We start from the raw sequence: 20,441 nt of genomic DNA, 5'->3' as shown, positions 1-20,441 counted from the left end.
CAGCTAGAATTACTAGAACAACATTAAATAATACTGGTGATAATGAATATGACTGCTTTGACTGGTAATGATGACAAGTGACCTGAGGACAACAATATGTAATTTTCAGATGGTCCTTTTTTTTCCTGTTAGTACAAATCTTAATAAAGGAGTTGGCATTGTTTCAGCGAGAAAAGGAAGTTAATTTAGAAGAGTCCCTCTAGAGGTTGAATTGAAGCATTTATAATAATAAACAATATCACATTTTTGTTATATGGAAATATACTTCTTGAAAAGAAACTCATTAAGAACATTTCTCTATCTTGAATCCTATTTTCCTGTTGGTTGAAAACCTGTTTGAATTTTATTATTTTCTCCATTTTAAAGATAAGGAAACCTAGTCTCAGGGATTTCAAGTGTTTTGCCTTATAGTCATGCACCTAGTAAGTCTCAGAGCTGAGATACCTTAAAACATTTATTATTTAAGTGGTAGCCAAATGATGTCAATGTTGATTTTTCTTAAAATAAAATTTTGACTCTAAATAATTATAGGTAAAGCCCAGGGCAATCCACTGTACATATATCCTAATACAATTTCCTAACTTGGCACACAATAAATGTTTGCATAGGAATAATGAATGAACTCTGGGGCTCAGAATTTAACTTGTTGAAACTATGTCTGAGGAGGATGCAGATGTGGAACCAGTAAAGGATGTGTGCACATTATACTCCCTCCAACAGGAAGGAAGAATAGAACTAGAACACTTTTTAATTTTTAATCACCTTGTCATTGACAGAATGACACAATGACTATGAATGATTGGTTTTTAAGTGATAATTGATTAGAATTAAATGTAAAGGACCAGACTCTTGTCATATTGACAACAGGAAGTCAAGCCTGCAGATATGAGCACTCAGAAACATTAGTTCATTTTTATTTTTCAATGTTTTATTTCCTGCATTGTTTTACATTACTGCCATTTTCAGACATCCATTTCCCTTCTCCAACACTCTCCCTATAAAATACTCTCTTTTAACATATAAGCACACATAAAACAGACTGAAACATTTATCATAATTGACAGTATAGGCTTCTTTACACACATGTTGTCCTCTGACATTCTTATGAGAGAAGTGTGATATATCAGTAGACCCCAGGAGCCAAGACTAATCAGATATGAGTTGTGATGGATGCCTCTTGGTGTAAACATTAATTTTAAAACACCAAGGAACCCATGTGACTCACTGAAATCCATTAGGAACTTTCCATATATTTCTGGAAGACTAAGAAAGATGTGACATTACCATTGAAATGGTAAGGAGCATTGTGAGTATGCTTATGCTTCCTACTGCAGATTATGAAGAAAGAAAGCAATGAAAATATCATTATCCTTCTATTCTTTTGGCCAACCATTGCTAGGTAAAAAAAATAAACTAGAAATATTGTCAAGAATTTAATTAGTTTTTTTTGCTTTTCCTCTAGACAGGATCATATTGGAACAAATTCAGAAAGTGTCCATCTACTCTCTGGGGTTTGAGGCTCATTGATTGTACTCCCTCAATGACTTACATGTAGTAGACCCTCAGTGAATATTTACTGAATTAAACTGAAACAAATTCCAAAAGGCAATTGAGAAAATGTATTCCATAATCCTCCACAAGATTCAAGTAATTAACAACATCCAATACATAACAATAGCCTATGTATAAACTTATTCTGTAGAATTTTATTTTGCAAACTTGAAGTTTCTTTTTTTAACTTTAAATTTCAAACAATTCCAAAATTACCAAGTAAAATGTCTCTCATCCCTCCCTTCCTCACCCAGATAATACTCCCTCAGGAGAAACCCTAAAATAGAGGAGCCAGAAGTGGGGCCTCAGTAGCCCTTTAGCTTGAGACGTTGGGGAGAGCACCCTTCTTGTGGTAGTGGAAGGAGATTAGTGCAGGAAGAGAGGTGTCCCAGGAGGCCTCGCCTCAGCAGAAAAGCTGGAGTTCCTGAGGCCCAGGGAGGTGGAGCCAGCAAGCATCAACATCAGGACCCCAAACATGCCTTCACATACCCAGGGAAAGTGGCAGACCCCAGCACAGACAACAGCTGAGACCACCCATGCTGTAGCACAGAGCTAGGTTAAGGGGAGAATTCCAACACCCCACACTCATGAAACTATAGGCTACAGGACACAAAGCCAGTGAGCAGTCCTACAGTTCCCAGCAAAAGAAACTTGGAACAGAGGCCCCTGAGCTGCAGAAGCAAAGATCCACCATAGAAGCCAAGGGAAAAAAAAAAAAACAAAGACCATACAAAAACAGACCAGAAAACAAAAGATTATTGATTCCGATTATGGAGACAGGGAAGATCAAAATACCAATTCAGAACAGGACAGCGTAGACATTATGCCAACATCTGAAACCTCAAAAGGGAGTGTGAACTGGTACCCAGCCCAAAAAGCATTCCTGGAGGAACTCAAGGAGGACTTTAGAAATCAAATTAGAGAGGTCAAAGAAAAAATGGAAAAAAATCAGTGATGAGAACAAATCTTTAAAAAGTAAAATTGGTAAAATAGTTAAGGAGGCTCAGAATATAAGTTGAGATAATGTCTCATTGAAAAGTGAAATTAACCAAATGCAAAAGGAGTTACAGAAACTAAATGAAGAACACAATATGTTAGAAATTAGAATTGGGCAAGTAGAAGCTAATGACTCTATGAGACATCAAGAATCCATCAAACAAAATCTAAAGAATGAAAAAAAATAGAAGATACCTGATTGGAAAAACGACTGACCTGGAAAATAGATGCAGGAGAGACAATCTAAGAATTATTGGTTTAACTGAAAGCCATGATAAAAAAGAGCCTGGACAGTATCTTCCAAGAAATCCTCAAGGAAAACTTCTCTGATGTCCTACAACCAGAGGATAAAATAGTCACCAAAAAAATCCACTGATCATCCTGTGAAAGAGATCCCAAATTGAAAACCCCAAGGAATATTGTAGCCAAATTCCAGAATTATCAGGTCAAGGAGAAAATACTGCAAGCCGATGGAAAAAACAATTCAAATATTATGAAACTACAGTCAGGATCATGGAGGATCTTGCAACTTCTACAATAAAAAAGGAGGTATTGGAATATGATATTCTGAAAGGCAAAGGATTTGGAAGTACAACCAAGAATCAGCTGCTGAGAAAAACTGAACATATATATATATATATATATATATATATATATATATATATATATATATATATATATATATATGGCAAGGATATGGACATTCAACAAAATAAACGAATTCCAGACCTTTCTGATGAAAAGCCCAGAACTCAATGGAAAATTTGATCTTCAAATACAAAGCACAAGATAGACATTAAAAGGTAAACATGGAAAAGAAATATATCATTGATTAAGGGAAAATTGTTTACATCCTTGTGTAGGATTACACTAATTTATAAATGTCATGTATATGTTAATCTTGACAATGGTGCAGTTATTACAATTGAGAAGGATATATTTAGACAGAGGGCGTCAGTATAAAGTAATTGATGTGACGATAAAAAAAAACATAATTAAGGGGTGCAAAGGGATTGTTCTGGGAGAAGTGGTAAGGAACAGGTAGGAAAGGGTAAATTTTGCCAAATGAAGACGCACAAAAATATAGAAGGAAAGAAGGGAAGGAGAAAAGCAGTGTTTGAGGTTTACTCTCGTTGGATTTGGTTCAAGGTGGGAATGATATACTCTGTTGAGTATAGAAACCAAATTTGTCCTACAGGCAGTAGAAGGGGAAAGGGGAAATAAAAGGGGAGGTGATAGAAGGGAGGGAAAAATAGCAAGGGGAAAAGAGTAAGATAAGCGAGGGGTGTCATTAGGGAGGGAAAATTGAATAAGACAGCGATCAAAATCAAACCTCTTTTGAGAAGTGTGAGGGATAAGGGAGAAATAAAAGCATAAATGGGGGAGGGGAATAGGATGGAAAAAAGACACAGATAATAATCATAACTGTGAATTTGAATGGAATGAACTGTCCCATAAAATAAAGGCAGATAGCAGAATGGATTAAAAACCATAATCCTATAATATGTTGTTTGCAAGAAACACATTTGAAAAAGGGGAAACACACAGGGTAAAGGTCAAAGACTGGAGTGGAATATATTGTGTTTCAACTGAAGTAGAAAAAAAAGCAGGGGTAGCAATCCTACTCTCAAACAAAGCAAAAGCAAAGATAGATGTAATTAAAAGAGATAGGGAAGGACATTATATGCTGCTTAAAGGCACCATTGACAATGAAGCAATATCATTGCTTAACATATAGGCACCAACTGGTATAGCATACAAGTTCTTAGAGGAAAAGTTAAGGGAGTTACAGGAAGAGATAGACATCAAAACTGTTCTAGTAAGGGACCTCAACCTTCCCCTCTCTGAACCTGATAAATCTAACCACAAAAAAAAAAACAAGAAAAAATTTAAGAAGATGAATAGAATTTTAGAAAAGGTAGATATGATATACCTCAGGAGAAAACTGAATGGGGATAAAAAGGAGTATAACTTTTTCTTAGCCGTACATGATACATACAGAAAAAATGACCATGTACTAGGGCATAAAAACCTCACAATTCACTGCAGAAAGGCAGAAATAGTCAATGCATCCTTTTCAGATCATAATGCAATTAAACTTATATGTAATAAAGCACCATAGAAAGATAAACTAAAAATTAACTGGAAACTAAATAATCTAATCCTAAATATTGAGTGAGTCAAAGAACAAATGATAGAAACAATATCTTCATTTAAGAGAATGACAATAATGAGACAACATACAAAAACTTATGGGATGCAGCAAAAGCAGTTCTTAGGGGAAGTTTTGTATATCTAAATGCTTACATTAATAAAATAAAGAAAAAAAGGAGATCAAAGAAATGGGCATGCAACTGAAAAAGCTAGAAAAGGAAGAAATTGGAAATTCTCAAATAAGTACCAAATTAGAAATACTGAAAACCATAGAAGAGATTAATAAAATTAAAATCAAGAAAATTATTGAACTAATAAGCAAAACTAAGAGCTGGTTTTATGAAAAAAAATAAAATCCATAAACCTCTGGTCAATTTGATTAAAAAAGAAAGAAGAAAACCAAATTAACGGTATCAAAAATGAAAATGGTGAATTCACCTCCAATGAAGAGGAAATTAAAACAGTAATTAGGAATTATTTTGCCAAATTGTATGCCCATAAATGTGACAACCTGAGGGAAATGGATGAATATTTACAAAAATATAAATTGCCCAGGTGAACACAGAAGGAAGTAATATAACTAAACCCCATCTCAGAAAAAGAAATTGAGAAAGCCATCAATGAACTCCGTAGGAAACAATGTCCAGGGCAGATGGTTTTACATGTAAATTCTATCAAACATTTAAAGAATAATAAATTCCCATACTGTATAGACTCTTTGGGAAAATAGGTGAAGAAGGAGTCCTAATAAATTCTTTTCTATGGCACAAATATGATTCTAATATTTAAACCAAGAAGAGTCAAAAAAGAGAAATAAAATTATATACCAATATTGACACATAAATTTTAAATAAAATATTAGCAAAAAGATTGCAGCAACTTATCATGAGAATAATACACTATGACCAGGCAGGACTTATTCCAGGAATAAAAGACTTGTTCAATATTAGGAAAACTATCATCACTATTGATCAAATCAACAACAAAACTGGCAAAAACCATATGATTATCTCAATAGATGCAGAAAAAGCTTTTGACAAAATACAATATCCGTTTCTATTAAAAACACTAGAAAACATATGAATAAATAGAGTCTTCCTTAAAATTATAAATAACATCTACCTAAAACTATCAGCAAGCATTTTATGGAATGTGGTTATGCTATATCCATTCCCAAGGATGTCCATTATCACCCCTATTATTCAATTTGGTACTAGAAATGTTAGCTTTAGAAGTAAGAGAAGAAAAAGATATGGAAAGAATTAGAATAGACAAAGAAGAAACTAAATTATCAGTCTTTGCAGAGAACTTGATCATTTACTTAGAGAATCCTAGACAATCAAGTAAAAATTACTTGAAATAATCAACAACTTCAGCAAAGTTGCACGGTATAAAATAAATCTACATATATTCTCAGAATTCCTATATATTACTAGCAAAGCCCAACAGCAAGAGATAGAAACAGAAATTCCATTTAAAGTTATTGTAAACACTATTAAATATTAGGGAGTCTACCTGCCAAGACAAACTCAGGGCCTATATGAACAAAATTATGAAACACTTTTCACACAAATAAAGTCAGAGCTAAATAAATGGAAAAACTTCAGTTGCTTGTGCTTAGGCCTAGAAAGTATAATAAAATTGACAATTTTACCTAAATTAATTTACTTATAAGTGCCATACCAATTGAACTACCAAAAATTATTTTACAGAGCTGTATAAAATAAGAACAAAATTCATCTGGAAGAACAAAAGGTCCAAAATATCAAGGGAATTAATGAAAAGAAATGATAGGGAAGGTGGCCTAGCTATATCAGATATTAAACTCTACTATAAAGAAGCAGTCATCACAGCTAGTTGGTACTGGCTAAGAAACAGAGTGCTGGATCAGTGGAATAGATTAGGTATTGAAGATACATTAGTCAACAACTATAGAATCTACTCTTTGATAAGCCCAAAGAATCCAGCTTCTGGGCCAATAATTCACTATTTCACAAAAACTGCAGGGAAAATTGGAAAATGGTGCACCAGAAAATGGGCATAGATCAATATCTTATACCATATACCAAAATAAAGTCAAAATGGTTTCAGGATTTAGAAATAATGGCCGACACTATAAGCAATTAGGAATAGCCAGAAATAATTTACCTATCAGATTTGTGGGAAAACGAAGAATTCATGACCCAGCAAGAGACAGAGAGCATTATAAAATGCAAAATGGATGATTTTTATTATGTTAAATTGAAAAGTTTTTGTCTCAACAAAGCCAATGCAACAAAGATTAGGAGGGAAGCAGACAATTGGGACAAAATCTTTACAACCAGTGTCTCTGATATAGGCCTCATCTTAAAATACACAGGGAACTGAGCCAAATTTATAGGAATACAAGTCATTTCCCAATTGAGAAAAGGTCAAAGGATATGAACAGGCAGTTTTCAGAGGAAGACATTCACAATATCAATAGACATATGAAAAAATGCTCCAAATCACTATTGATTAGAGAAATGCAAATCGATCAATTCTTAGGTACCACATCTCTCCTGTCAGAATGGCTAACATGACAAAACAAGAAAATAATAAGTGCTGGAGAGGATTTGGGAAAATTGGAACACTGTTACATTGCTCATGGAGTTGTGAACTGATCCAGCCTTTCTGGAGAGTAATTTGGAACTATGCCCAAAGGGCTATAAAAATGTGCATACCCTTGAGCCAGCAATACTACTTCTAGAGCTGCATCCCAAAGAGATCACACAGGTGGGAAAGGGACCCATATGTGCAAAAATATTTATAACAGCTCTTTTTGTGGTACCAAAGAATTGGAAACCAATTGGAGATTGGCTAAACAAGTTGTGCTTTATGAATGTAATGGAATACTATCGTGCTGTAAAAATGGGGGACCTATGGACTTCATAATAACCTGGAAAGGCTTACGTGACATGATGCTGAATGAGGGGAGTAGAACACTATACACAACCACAGACATATTGCTTCTGTGATGGCTAACTTTGATAGACTTGGCTCTCCTCAGCAATACAAGTTTCAAAGACAGCTCCAAAGGACTCATGATGGAAAGAGCTATGTACACCAAGAGAAAGAATTATGGAGGCTGAATTCAGATTGAGGAAAACTATTTGCCCTCTCTCTCTCCTTCTCTCTCTCTCTCTCTCTCTCTCTCTCTCCCTCCCTCCCTCTTTTCTCTTCTTTTTTGGCCTTGTTTCTTTTTCTCTTGATTTATTCCATTCTTACTCCATTCTTCTTTAAAACTTTACTATTGTGTAAATAAGTTGAATATGAAGGTATATGTAAAACCTATACCGGATTCCAAGCCATCTTGGGGGAGCGGGGTAGGAGGGGAAGAAAATTTGTTACTCAGAAGCTTGTGAAACTGAATGTTGTAAACTAAAAATTAAAAAAAATTTAAAAACTGATATACTAAAGAATTTAACATGCAGAATGGAGACCTGGGTTGTAGTCAGTGAATGTGTTTTTAGGCAAATTATTTCCTCTCTCTAGCTCTCAGTCATCCAACTTTTCTGGGAGTCAGCTCCTTCAACTGACAAGGGAGGGTACTATGTTGGACAATCACTAAGGCCTCTAATAGCTCTAATATTCTGGGTCCTTTATGGCTACATACTTCTATGCCACCTTCTACATTTAGTTTCACTCTGCTGTCCTCAGAACCAATGCCCCTCTGTCCATCAAGTAAAGAATTACTCCCTAAATCTAGAGTTTCCTCCCTAAATAAATGTTGCTGTTTTTAATCAATGAGAAAGGAGGATTAGTGGGATTCTAAGTCAATCAAAAACACAAGCCAAAATCATGATGTATCACTCCACTCTAGAGGCAATCTTGCCCCGTTAACATAAAACCACACAATTGTCTCCAATTTAGATGATCCTCCTCACTAACGGTTTCCAACCTGCAAGCATTTACCATTTGTAGGCCATTAGCTTCCTCCCCAATTCATCCAAATGGTTAAGAATGAATACTGAAATTCTTCTCCTTGAATGGAGACATATAGCATCCTCTAATAGAATTTATATGACATCACCTGGCCTGGAAAAGCAGGATACATGTTTAGTTTTGAGCCAGAACAATATGCTGTCATATTTTTTTTCAAAACTGAACTGGACTCCTATGTTTATTACCTCAGATTGGGCATTACCAAAATTTCCAAGAATAGGCTCTTACTGATTTTTTTTAATCTTACCAATTACAACATGTGAAGTGAATATTTATCAAATTCCTACAATGAAACTTGCTTCCTTTCTAACAGCAATTACTCAAAGTTATATCATCTTCTGCTCTACTGTTCACTTTGAATCCTTTGTAAAAAAGAACAAATTCATTTATTAATAAATTATGTAATCATAATGTTTCTCTGCAGACAAATATGTGTGTCAGTGGTGCAGCACAAGAACCTATTACTGGTATTATTCTTATTATTATTTTAATTATTATTATTGTAATAGAAGTGGTCTACAGAAGGGCAAGTTCATAGTTACAACCTTTTTGCTCATAGTATATATGAAACCAATTACCCATGAGAATAATACAAACCCATAGAACAGGGGATGGCTCATAATAAATGTGTAATGAAGAAATTTGCATGTGGAAACATATCTACTGAAGGCCATGGCAATGAGGAGAGTTGCCTCATTGCCACGAAATTAATACATGAAGAACATCTGAGTCATATATCCCCATAAGGACATAGCTCTTTCTTCACTAAGCAAGTCTGATATCATCTTGTGAGTGGTGACAGGAGGGAGGCACATGTAAAAAAGGAGAGGTTGCCAAAGAGGAAGTAAAATGGAGAGTTCAGATGGGAACTAAATGTCACTGTGAACACAATGAGTTATCTCACAACAGTGACACAATTGAGCACAAAAAAGAATACAAAATAGAAAATGTAAAGTTCCCATGATCCAGAAAGACATAGCAAAACAAATTCAGAAATTGTCAATTTATTTATTAGATCCATTAGTCCAACTATTAGTTGTTCCAGATGTGCTTTATAGGAAAAAGAGTCAGATATGAATCATAATTATTATCTATTCCTTATTCCTATTCAGTTCTATTATAGAAGGGATGAAATAGGTATGAGAAAAATAGTATGAAAACTTAAGTACTTTTGAAATTTACCATTACACTTACAGTTTTGTTCATATAGTTGAATTACCTTATTGGTCATCACATTTTCTAATTTAATTCAGCTCAAGAAATACTTATCAAGCATCTTCCATGTTCAAAGGTCTCTGAATCATGATCAGAATAGTAGTCACCAAATGACTATTAGAAGGAATATGTACAAGAATGTCTGAAACCTGCATGACCAGGGAAACCTAGTAAAATAAATTCAAACATTACAGATTTATTTATTAGCTCAATGGAGAGAGACTCCTGGTAGATGTAAACAGATTGCATAAAACAATCAATAGTATTTATGATGAAAAAGCACATATTAAAGGTGTTAGCAGAATAAAAAAGAAAATAAATTGGCTACATGATGAGAGCAAGCAATCACTAATGGGCTGATTGTGTGCTACATAGTAATCCTCTTACTTTTAAGAGAAAGCAGGGAGGTCACCAGCTTGTTGGGTGGATGTGCTGTGACAAACTCATGGGAGACATGGACAAAAGTGCCACAAGAATGGGAAGAGACAAATGGGTTGTGATCTGAATCATTGGAGGGGACATCCAAATTTATGAGATCGCGAATTCATTTTCAAATATGCAAGGCACTATGTTAGGTTCTGAGCATGAAAGGTAAAAATGAAATAACGCAAGATGTGATCTAAGATAGACACTTTTAATATTAAATTTTCCTCAGTATTAAATATGTTAGAAAGTTGAAAAGAACATAGGGCAATCAATTTATAATAGGAAGATGCCTCAGAGACTAAGGCCAGCAATCTCATTTTAAACATGAGAAAATGGAATAGACGGTATCTTTCTTTCTTTTGGCCATTGGTCTTGACTTTTTTCCATTTAATGCTTGCCCAGAAACATGGGGAGACCATTAAATATCTCAAACTCTCTTAAATAATTAACTGCTAAGGATTAGTTTGTTCATGGATTAAACAGTTTTCTGTTCATCTCATTCAAAAATCAAAGTGACTAATAAATATTAGTTGTTGTCCCTGTCCTGTGCAAAGCAATTTCAAAATGTATTACTCCCATTCCCTTCCATCACCTGCCTTCTGTGTACAGAAGAGTATTTGGGTATGTTGGAGATAGAGAGTGAAGGAGAAGGTGACTATAAGTAAGATAATTGAATCCAAATATATTGTTTTACTCATGTGGAAACATGCCATATTATTTACCCTAGTCCATCTTTAAAGCACCATATGGAGTAGGAAACAAAATATTTTGTTTGAATCAAATGGTCTTGAACAGCCAAATCAATCAACAGTAACTATTGCACACTTACAAGATAACCAACACTGCAGTAGTTGACAAGCTCTTTAGGTGGATAAGTTTGGTACATGTTAGGAAAAAAAAAGGAGGTGGACCTTGCAGTTGGGAGCCTATAGTTTATATTTGGTTCAAGAACTGACAAATAAAGTACATGGTAATGCTAGAGATGATTATCCACTTTACTCAATGACTTTTATGGGTCATAAAATATAGTGGACTAAGTTAAGCGAAAATATAGAAAATACTGTTCCAGGTTGGAACAGTCTACTTTCTCCCTTCTGCTTTCTCTTTGCCTAGCATATTTCCCTTTCTTTCCCTTCTTATCCCAAAGATGATTTACAAATATATTTCTTTACTATCTGTACATAGTATATATCCTATATTATGCTATATATTACTAAGTGACATTGGCCCATTTCCAATTTTGCCATCAACTACCTTAATGACTCTGAGAAAGAGTTTTATCTGTGCCCCAATGTCCTCAATCATAAAATGAGAAAGAGAAGCTCTCTAAGATTCTTTCCAATTTTGGGATTTTATGATTAAAGGTAGTAGGGCATTGAGTTCCAAGCTTATAAATTTGGACTTTACCCTATAATAAAGTAAGGAAAGGTAAAACATTGTGATATGCATATGTATGCATGTATATGCATATGCATTTGCATAATATGCATGAGTATACATACACATCTAAAACAACATAAATGAGTAGCAAGGAACTGACAAAATGGAAACTGTAGAGGGGGGGCATTGAAAATTTCTGAATTTTGAAGTTCTTTGTTGAAAGCACTTATGTTATAAAGATGAATCTGGTGGGATAATGTAGGACAAATTTTGATGGAAAGATAAATTAGGACAACATAGTCATAATCCGGATGACAAGGATATGAAGTATGCTGGGAAAACAGGGAAGGGAAAGATAACAAAGAAGAAGTGACAAAATTTATTAAATCAAACTTCCCTAAATTGACAAAACACACAATGAATGGCACATGGTAAGTGCCTAATAAATGCTTTTTCATTCATTCAACATGGCAAAAATAAAATCTTCATTATAGCAGTGATGCTCTTATTTTTCTGTTTTTACCCCTAGTATTTTTACCACAATCCTTTGCACATTGAAGTGATTACTAAATGGTTTATTTGTTCATTCACATGCTATTATTGTATTTGTCTTTGGAATTGTTTGCTTGCCAGAAAGACTACTTTTTTCAGGGAACCAAATTCCACCATATCAAATGCTTGCACCAGACCCTGGCCACACATACACACGCAAGGTACTTAAATGTGAATCAATGAAAATAATTACTGAACATTCCCTATTCTCCTTTAATTAGCTTCTGAAATCAAATAAGTTCTTTTCCTGACTGACCTCTACACTTTTCTCAGACTTGTGTATGTATGCATGTATGTGTTTATAGTCTGTAACTTATAGTCTTAGAGAATTGCTTAGTGTTAGGAGAGGTGAAAAGTCTTGCTCAATGTCACACAGCCACTATATGTTGGGGCTATATGTTCAATCCAGCTCTCCCTAACTCAGATAATGGTTCTCTATGTATTACAGCAAATTATCTTTCAGATTGTGGCACCCTTAATATATGTAATTCATCTTCAAGGAAGTTTAAGTTTTTGTGTTTTAAAGATATCTTCTATCTTGGTTTTGTTCATAGATTTGTATTGCCTTTTCCATGCCTTACTTTTCTCATCTCTTTCTTTGACATCATGACTGAATCTTCTTTTTCTCTTGTTTTCATATCAAAAAAGCTGTCATTTAACTTTTCCTCTCTTTTCTGTACACTCATTCCATCAAAGAGTTCATTCATCCTCATGTTTCAACAAGAAATTACATACGGATCCCAAATATACAATAACAGAATTTCTATTTTCCCAAAAGTTTGGTTAACTTGTATTTCCTCATAGATTATGAAAATTTAAAAAATGGACAAAATTTCTCTCTACAAAAACCCTTATTTTAGAAAATTAAATCCAGTAATCATTCTTATTTTCTCCATTAGTGCCAATAACAGTCCTATTCACCTTTTCCAGAACCCTGCAAAAACTGCCTTGGTATTATCTTTGCTTCCTCCCTTTCCTTTTCTCACTAAATCTAATCAATTGTCATCTAGCATTTTCCCCCATTTCCTGTATCTTTTGCATTTTTTCTTGTAGTTTAGTCATTTTCAGTCACATCTAACTTTCTGTGGTCCCTTTTGTGGTTTTTCTTGGCAAAGATACTGGAGTGGTTTGCCATTCCAGATCATTTTACAGATGAAGTAATCAGGCAAAAAGTGTTAATGCCCTGCCCAGAGTTCCAAAGCTAGTAAGTGTCTGAGGCCAGATGAGACTTCCTGACTCCAAACCTGGCACTCTATCCACTGTTCCACCTAGCTTCCACTTTTTGCATTTTACCTTCTCAGTATTTCCTCAGATATCACCCTACTTTCAACCCTTATTACCCTCTACATGAATTATTTAAGCAGCATTCCGATCGTTCTCTTTATTTCTGATACCTCCCTTCTCTAATCCGCCTTTCTGAATGTGGCTACCAAGGTGAACTTTCCCAAATGCCACCACTTTAGTTTCACTTATGAGTTTAGTGATCACTCACTAAACATTATGAAATTGGCTCTCATATCACTATAACCTTCAAATTTACAACCGTTTAACCTCTAGAATGAGTCTTATAAGCTAACTAGAGACTGTTCCTACCCTTCACAGAAATATCCTGGTTTCTCTGCTTTTGTGAATTTTTTTTTCATGCTATATTCTCTACCTTCACATCATCTTGATTCTTTTTATCATTTCATGTTATTGGTACTAGACACATTGGTAGAAAATTGAAAAATAGTAGTCAAAGTGAATATTTAGAGTCAATAGGCAGCGTGGGATAAAGCACTGAACAAGTTCAAATCTGGCCTCAAGCATTCATTAACTTTATAATCCTGGGTGAGTAACTTCTTTCTTTCAGTTTCTTCATTTGTAAAATGTAGATAATAATAGCACTAACCTCTCAGAGTTATCCTGAGGATAATATGAGATAATATTTTAAAGTGCTTTACAAATCTTAAAGTGATATATGAATCCTTTTGATGCTCAGTCATATCAGTCATATATGCCTCTTTATGACCCAATTAGGGGTTTCCTTGGCAAAGCTACTGCGATGGCTTGCCATTTCCTTCTCCAGCTCATTTTACAGGGGAGGAAACTGAGATAAAGCATGCTAAGTGACTTTCCCAGAGTCACACAGCTAGTAAGTGTCTGAGGTCAGATTATTTATGTGAATTTTTATGGCAATTTGGCAGAGTTTTGGTCTATATTATTTGCATGTTTGAAATAAGCAGTGCAGGGGATAGAACACTATAACCAGAATCAGGAAAAAAATGTTCACATTCAAATAGATTTGAGTGTCTACCCTTAGATACTCACTGGTTGTGTGACTGGGGGGAAATCAATTAACCTCAGTATGCCTCAGTTTCAGCATCTTTAAAAAGGGGATAATAATAGCATATACTTCTCAAAGTTGTCATGAGGATGCAATGAGGCACTCTGAGGGGGAGACAGCAGTCAGCATAAGCAACACAAGTCAAAAAGCCACCACCATTTTGACCACTATATACCCTTGGACACTGATGCAGATAGACCAGAACATTGAACCCAAGAGCCCTGGCAATAGCAAGGTCTCTCAAACCACCAGACCTGATTCTAGCCCAACCCCTACAGTTCATTGAGGAGATAAATTATGTGGAAAAGGGACCCAATTTACTCTTCATCACCATCAACAGTTGCTGGCTCATGGTTACAAACAAACAAATAGGCACCAGAGCTCTGAGAGTGAGACCACCCTAGATTATTAATCCTATTTTTAATCTAGCCCTTGCCACCATCATTCAGGGAAGCAACTCCTATGGAGAAAGCATTAGCCACCTCCACCCACTACTACCCACTCAAGGACAGGCAAATCAGCCCAGCTGAAGCACCAGGACACCCTTAGGGGGTGGCGGGAGGCAGGCAAATCATACTGTTTCTACCCTTATCTACTGCCATACTCCCTCAGATTCTGATGGAGACAGCAGAGTTTTAGAATAGCAAGGCTTTTAACCCAGTGTCTTCAGCCATTATCCCGTGAAGTAAGTTGCATGCAAATGCAGCCTGGTAGTTGTTTCTGTAGGTGCTATAGCCACAACTACTGAAGACCCAGAAAAGAAAATTCATGTCACCAAAGTCCTTGGCTCTATTAATGGTTCAACATCAGAAAGTGATAGGATTTTATCAGTAGAAATAACATTTAAAAAGAGACATTGCCACATACTTTGCCACTATACCCAAGGGAGCACGACCTTTCCACCTGACTTGCAGCTGAAATCTTCCCTATGTGTTGTGTCCTCCATTGGAATGGACAGCAGGAATTCTCTTACTTCTTTATTTGTATCTGCACAGTTCTTTGCACAAACTAAGTGCTTGATTCATTAACATTTGTAAAATGCTTTATAAATCCTAAAACATTATATAAATGTCACCTATTATGTTTGTTTTAACCCTATTGCTCGGCTTCATCTGTGCAGATGGCTATGTAAATTTAGGATTGATAAAACCTCTTGGCTTATAGACACTTGTTTAGACAAAACACATCTGTATTCTTCTAGCACAAATCCATTCTTCTATAAATTATTCCTAGTTCTGTCGAAGGGATCACCATTTTTGTATTCTCCTATGTTTGTGACCTCAATGTTATCCACAAATCCTCACTCTCCCTCAGGCCACAGAGCCAATCAGTTGCCAAATCTTGCCATTTCTACCTCTACAACATTTCCCAATTGATTCTTTCTCTTTACTCATAAAGCCACTCATAAAGTTCAGGCCCTTACTGACTCTTCTCCACACTATAGCGATAGATTCCTAATCAGTCTCCATGTCTCAAGTCTGTCCCCACTCCAATTCCTTCTCCACATTCCTACCAAGCTGACTTATCTTGAGGGCAAATCTAGCCACATTACTCGTCTACTCAATAAAATATTCCTATTGCCTCAAATATAAAATGCCAGTTCCTCTGTTCAGCTTTTAGAGCCTTTCACAGCTTGCCTTCAACTAATCTTTCTAGCATAATTGTATGTTTCTACCTTTCCCACACTCTATAGCACAGACAAACTAGCCTTGTTTCTACTCTTCACACATGGCATTCTAGCTACCATCTGTGTGCCTTTGCAATGATTCTTATCCATGCCTGGAATCTACTTATTTCTCACTTCTGCCTCATAGAGATACAGTTTGAGCACCTTCTTCTTCATGGTCTTTCATGATCCCCCCCAATTGCTAGGGATTTCTGTCTCTAGTTCCCTTGAATTTACTTTGTATTTATCCAGTATATATTCATATATAAATTTATACATAATTCATATTTATATATAGACTTACTATACTATGTATATAATAAATATATTTATATTTTTATAGATACATATGCATTTACATTTATATTTTCTCCCTAATAAAACATAAGTTCTCTGAAAATAAGGCTCATTTTTTTGTCTTCATATCTCCAGCACCTTACAGATCATCTGAAACATAATAGGCACTTAATACATGATAACTGATTGATTGAAAGTGAAGCGGAATTGCATCCATTGATGACTTGTTATAATTTTTCCCACTTCCAGATTCATACATTTAATGTTATTCCCTATATAACAGCATGGTATAATGGATGGAGAACTGCACTCAGAGTCAGAAATACCTAGATTTAAATCCTCTTTCTGACACATACTGGCCATGTGACCCTACACAAAACATTTAACGTTTTAGTGCCTCAAAAAGTTATCTCTCAAACATATATCATCAGTAGAAAGGATTTCCCTATCTGTGAGTTCCCTACACCAATAAAATAACAATTTATTTGCAAATGGACTTTAGAGGCCATCTATACCAACCTCCTCATTTTAGAGCACTGGGCCTGCAGTCAGAAAGCTCTGAGTTCAAATTCAGCCTCAGACACTTTCTAGGTATGTGACCCTGGGCAATTCACTTAACTGTCATGTGCCTCAGTGTCCCCAATTATAAACTGGGGATAATAATTGTATCTACATCACAGGGTTGTTGTGAGGATCAAATAAGATAGCATTTGTACACTATCTATAGTAGGCATTAAATAAATATTTATTCCCTTCCTTTCCCTTCTCATAAGAAACTGATGCCAAAGTGTGTGCAGGGGGATGGGGTTGGGGGAAGCTGTTACTTACCTAGGGTCATACTGGTATTAAGTTACAGAAGCAGGATTTGAGTACTCGCTTACTGATTCCAGAGCCAGTATTTCTTCCTACTATAACTATTCTGCAGCTGACAGATTGAATAACAGGACACTTGGAGTTTACCTTATTTTATTTTTGGTTTCCTTTAAGCACAGTAGTTGAATGAGCCTTCAGTCTCCAGTTCCAAGTGGTTTTTCATCCTCCTAATGATGGCTTCTTGGAGAACATTTTTGTGTTTTCAGTTAGAGGGGAATTAAAATATTTGGGCTTTTAGGACTATCATAAATTATCAGATTTAATTTTGGAAAAGGCCACTGATAACATACACTCTTACCTGATTTTAGATAATGAAACAGACCCAGACAGGGGAAGTAACTTGTATGTGACCAATATCAGTTCTATTGAGTAAGCTCAGATATAATATTACAATGTAAAGACCAGCAGATCATGACTGGATGTGTTTTGGGAATGTTGCAGTCACACAAATATCCTCCCATTGTATACAACCTTATGGATGACAGGAATAATTCAGTTTGCTTTTTTGGATTTTTTTTGTGAGGAAATCAGGGTTAAGTGACTTGCCTAGGGTTACAGAGGTAGTAAGTGTCAAATGTCTGAGGCTGGGTTTTAAATTAGGGTCCTCCTCATTCCAGGGCCAGTGCTCTATCCACTGTACCACCTACCTTCAACTTGCTTTTTATGAAGCCTAGTACAGGATGATGTATTTAAGGACCATTATGCTGCCAAAGCTAATAATTACAGTGATGATGTGTCAACTAGAAGGTCAATCTGCAACCCACATGATGATTTTTCAGTTTTTTAATAGATCTCTTCATATCTTTATTTCTGAACGTATAGATCATTGGATTCAAAAGGGGGGTAAAAATAGTGTAAAACACAGAAAGGATCTTATCCATTGAGATGCTACTGAAGGGCCACACATAAATAAAGATACATGGTCCAAAGAAAAGAGCTACTACTGTAATGTGTGCAGACAGTGTGGACAAAGCCTTGGAGGACCCACTAGAGGAGTGAAGTCTAACAGTGACTAATATGATGCTATAGGAGATGAGCAGGAGGATGAAGCAAATCAGTGAGAGTAGTCCACTGTCTGCAATGACCAACAGCTCCAGTATGTAAGTATCAAGGCAGGCGAGCTTGATCACCCGAGGAAGGTCACAAAAAAAACTATCCACAACATTGGGACCACAGAATGGCAAGGTCACTGTAAAAATCATCTGGCTCATGGTATGCACAAAACCAGTGGTCCAGGAGAGCAGCACAAGCCCAAAGCAGGCACGATGATTCATGATGGTTGTATAATGGAGAGGTTTGCATATGGCTATGTATCTATCAATTGCCATTGCAACAAGTAGCATCATTTCACTGCCACCAAAGAGATGGAGGAAAAACATCTGGGCCATGCAACCCTGGTAGGAGATGCCCCTGTGTTTACTCACTAAACTATGGATCATTTTGGGGGTGGCAAAAGAGGCCAGGGACATATCAATGAAGGAGAGGTTGGCAAGTAAGAAGTACATGGGAGAATGAAGATGAGTGTCAAAGGTCACTGTAAAGATGATAATGAGGTTGCCAAACACAATGGCTGTGTAGGTGATGGAAAAAAATACAGAAAAGAAAATCTGCAACTCAGGTGACTCAGTGAGTCCCAGCAAAATAAATTCTGCTACCATTGAGAGGTTTCCATGTTCCATTGATTCAGTTCTTGGCTTCTGATCTGACATTACCTGAAAGGAAGATAATTAGGAAATAATCACTTTTCTATAGATAGAAGTTAGTACTCAAATTTTAGATGAAAATATCAAAATCTCTAATTATGCATTTTGAACAAGATGAGGTTGAAATCTATTAGTGTTTGAATACTCCAAGATTTGTGTTATTTATACTGAGGCATCAGAATACTTGATTTTATAGACAGTAGACCTAAAAATGACCTTAATTAGTCGTCTAATCTAGGTGAGCTATAACTATCCCTACTATACAGGTTCCACTAAAGACCTACATCTATAACTTGAAGTCATACTAAGATTCTGGAGGACTTAGACATGAGAACTGAGCAAGATGCTGGATCTGTTATCAAAGGACCCACCTATCTAAATTGCAAGAGGTTTATCACTAGAAATTTGGCTACCTGGTAATCATTATTTTGTTATTGTTGCTGGCCACAGGTACTCAGGAAGCCTTCTGCTAAAGTATGGCTAGGTATCACTGGTGCGCTTGTAAATGTTTAATGACTGGCTCTCCAGTTTAACAAAAACATTGATAACACATTCTAAGTCTGCATTGTTACATTTTCTCAGCACTTTCTTAATTCTTTTTTTAATATTTTTTTAATTTAAATTTATTTATTTAACATATTTGGTTTTCAGCATTGATTTTCACAACAGTTTGAATTACAAATTTTCTCCCCATTTCTCCCCCCCCCCACTCCAAGATGGCTTATATTCTGCTTGCCCTGTTCCCCAGTCAGCCCTCCCCTCTATCACCCCCCTCCCCTCTCATCCCCTTTTCCCTTCCTTTCTTGTAGGGCAAGATAAATTTCTACGCCCCATTGTCTGTGTATCTTATTTTTTAGTTGCATGCAAAAACTTTTTTTGTTTTTGAACATCTGATTTTAAAACTTTGAGTTCCAAATTCTCTCCCCTCTTCCCTTCCCACCCACCCTCCCTAAGAAGTCGAGTAATTCAACCTAGGCCACACATGTATCATTATGTATAACCCTTCCACAATACTCATGTTGTGAAAGGCTAACTACATTTTGCTCCTTCCCAACTCATCCCGCTTTATTGAATTTTCTCCCTTGACCCTGTCCCCCTTCCAAAGTGTTTGTTTTGATTACCTCCACCCCCATCTGCCCTCCCCTCCATCATCTCCCCCTTTTATTTTTTTTTTATCGTCCTCCCTCTTCTTTCCTGTGGGGTAAGATACACAACTGAGTATGTACGGTATTCTCCCTCAGGCCATATCTGATGAGAGCAAGGTTCACTCATTCCCCCCTCACCTTCCCTCTCCCCTCCTCCCACAGAACTGCTTCCTCTTGCCATCTTTATGCGAGAT

The 20,441-nt window shown here is 36.0% G+C and overlaps 1 protein-coding gene across 1 annotated transcript; it reads right to left on the bottom strand.

Annotated features, from left to right (window-relative positions):
• Positions 1 to 18,139: 18,139 nt before the first annotated feature.
• Positions 18,140 to 19,078, bottom strand: LOC118829758 (olfactory receptor 4K13-like). The gene has a single exon (XM_036736651.1). The coding sequence runs from the start codon at positions 19,076 to 19,078 to the stop codon at positions 18,140 to 18,142; it is 939 nt and encodes a 312-aa protein (XP_036592546.1).
• Between the last annotated feature and the right edge of the window lie 1,363 nt (positions 19,079 to 20,441).

This window comes from Trichosurus vulpecula, chromosome 8 (assembly GCF_011100635.1).
Source record: "Trichosurus vulpecula isolate mTriVul1 chromosome 8, mTriVul1.pri, whole genome shotgun sequence".
NCBI classification, from domain to species: Eukaryota; Metazoa; Chordata; class Mammalia; order Diprotodontia; family Phalangeridae; genus Trichosurus; species Trichosurus vulpecula.
Note: the sequence above shows the minus strand (reverse complement) of the source record. Positions and strands in the feature narration are given on the sequence as shown.

Bases quoted from the DNA above. Each gene is read 5' to 3' on its own strand.
- LOC118829758 (XM_036736651.1), bottom strand. From the start codon at position 19,078: ATGGAACATGGAAACCTCTCAATGGTAGCAGAATTTATTTTGCTGGGA.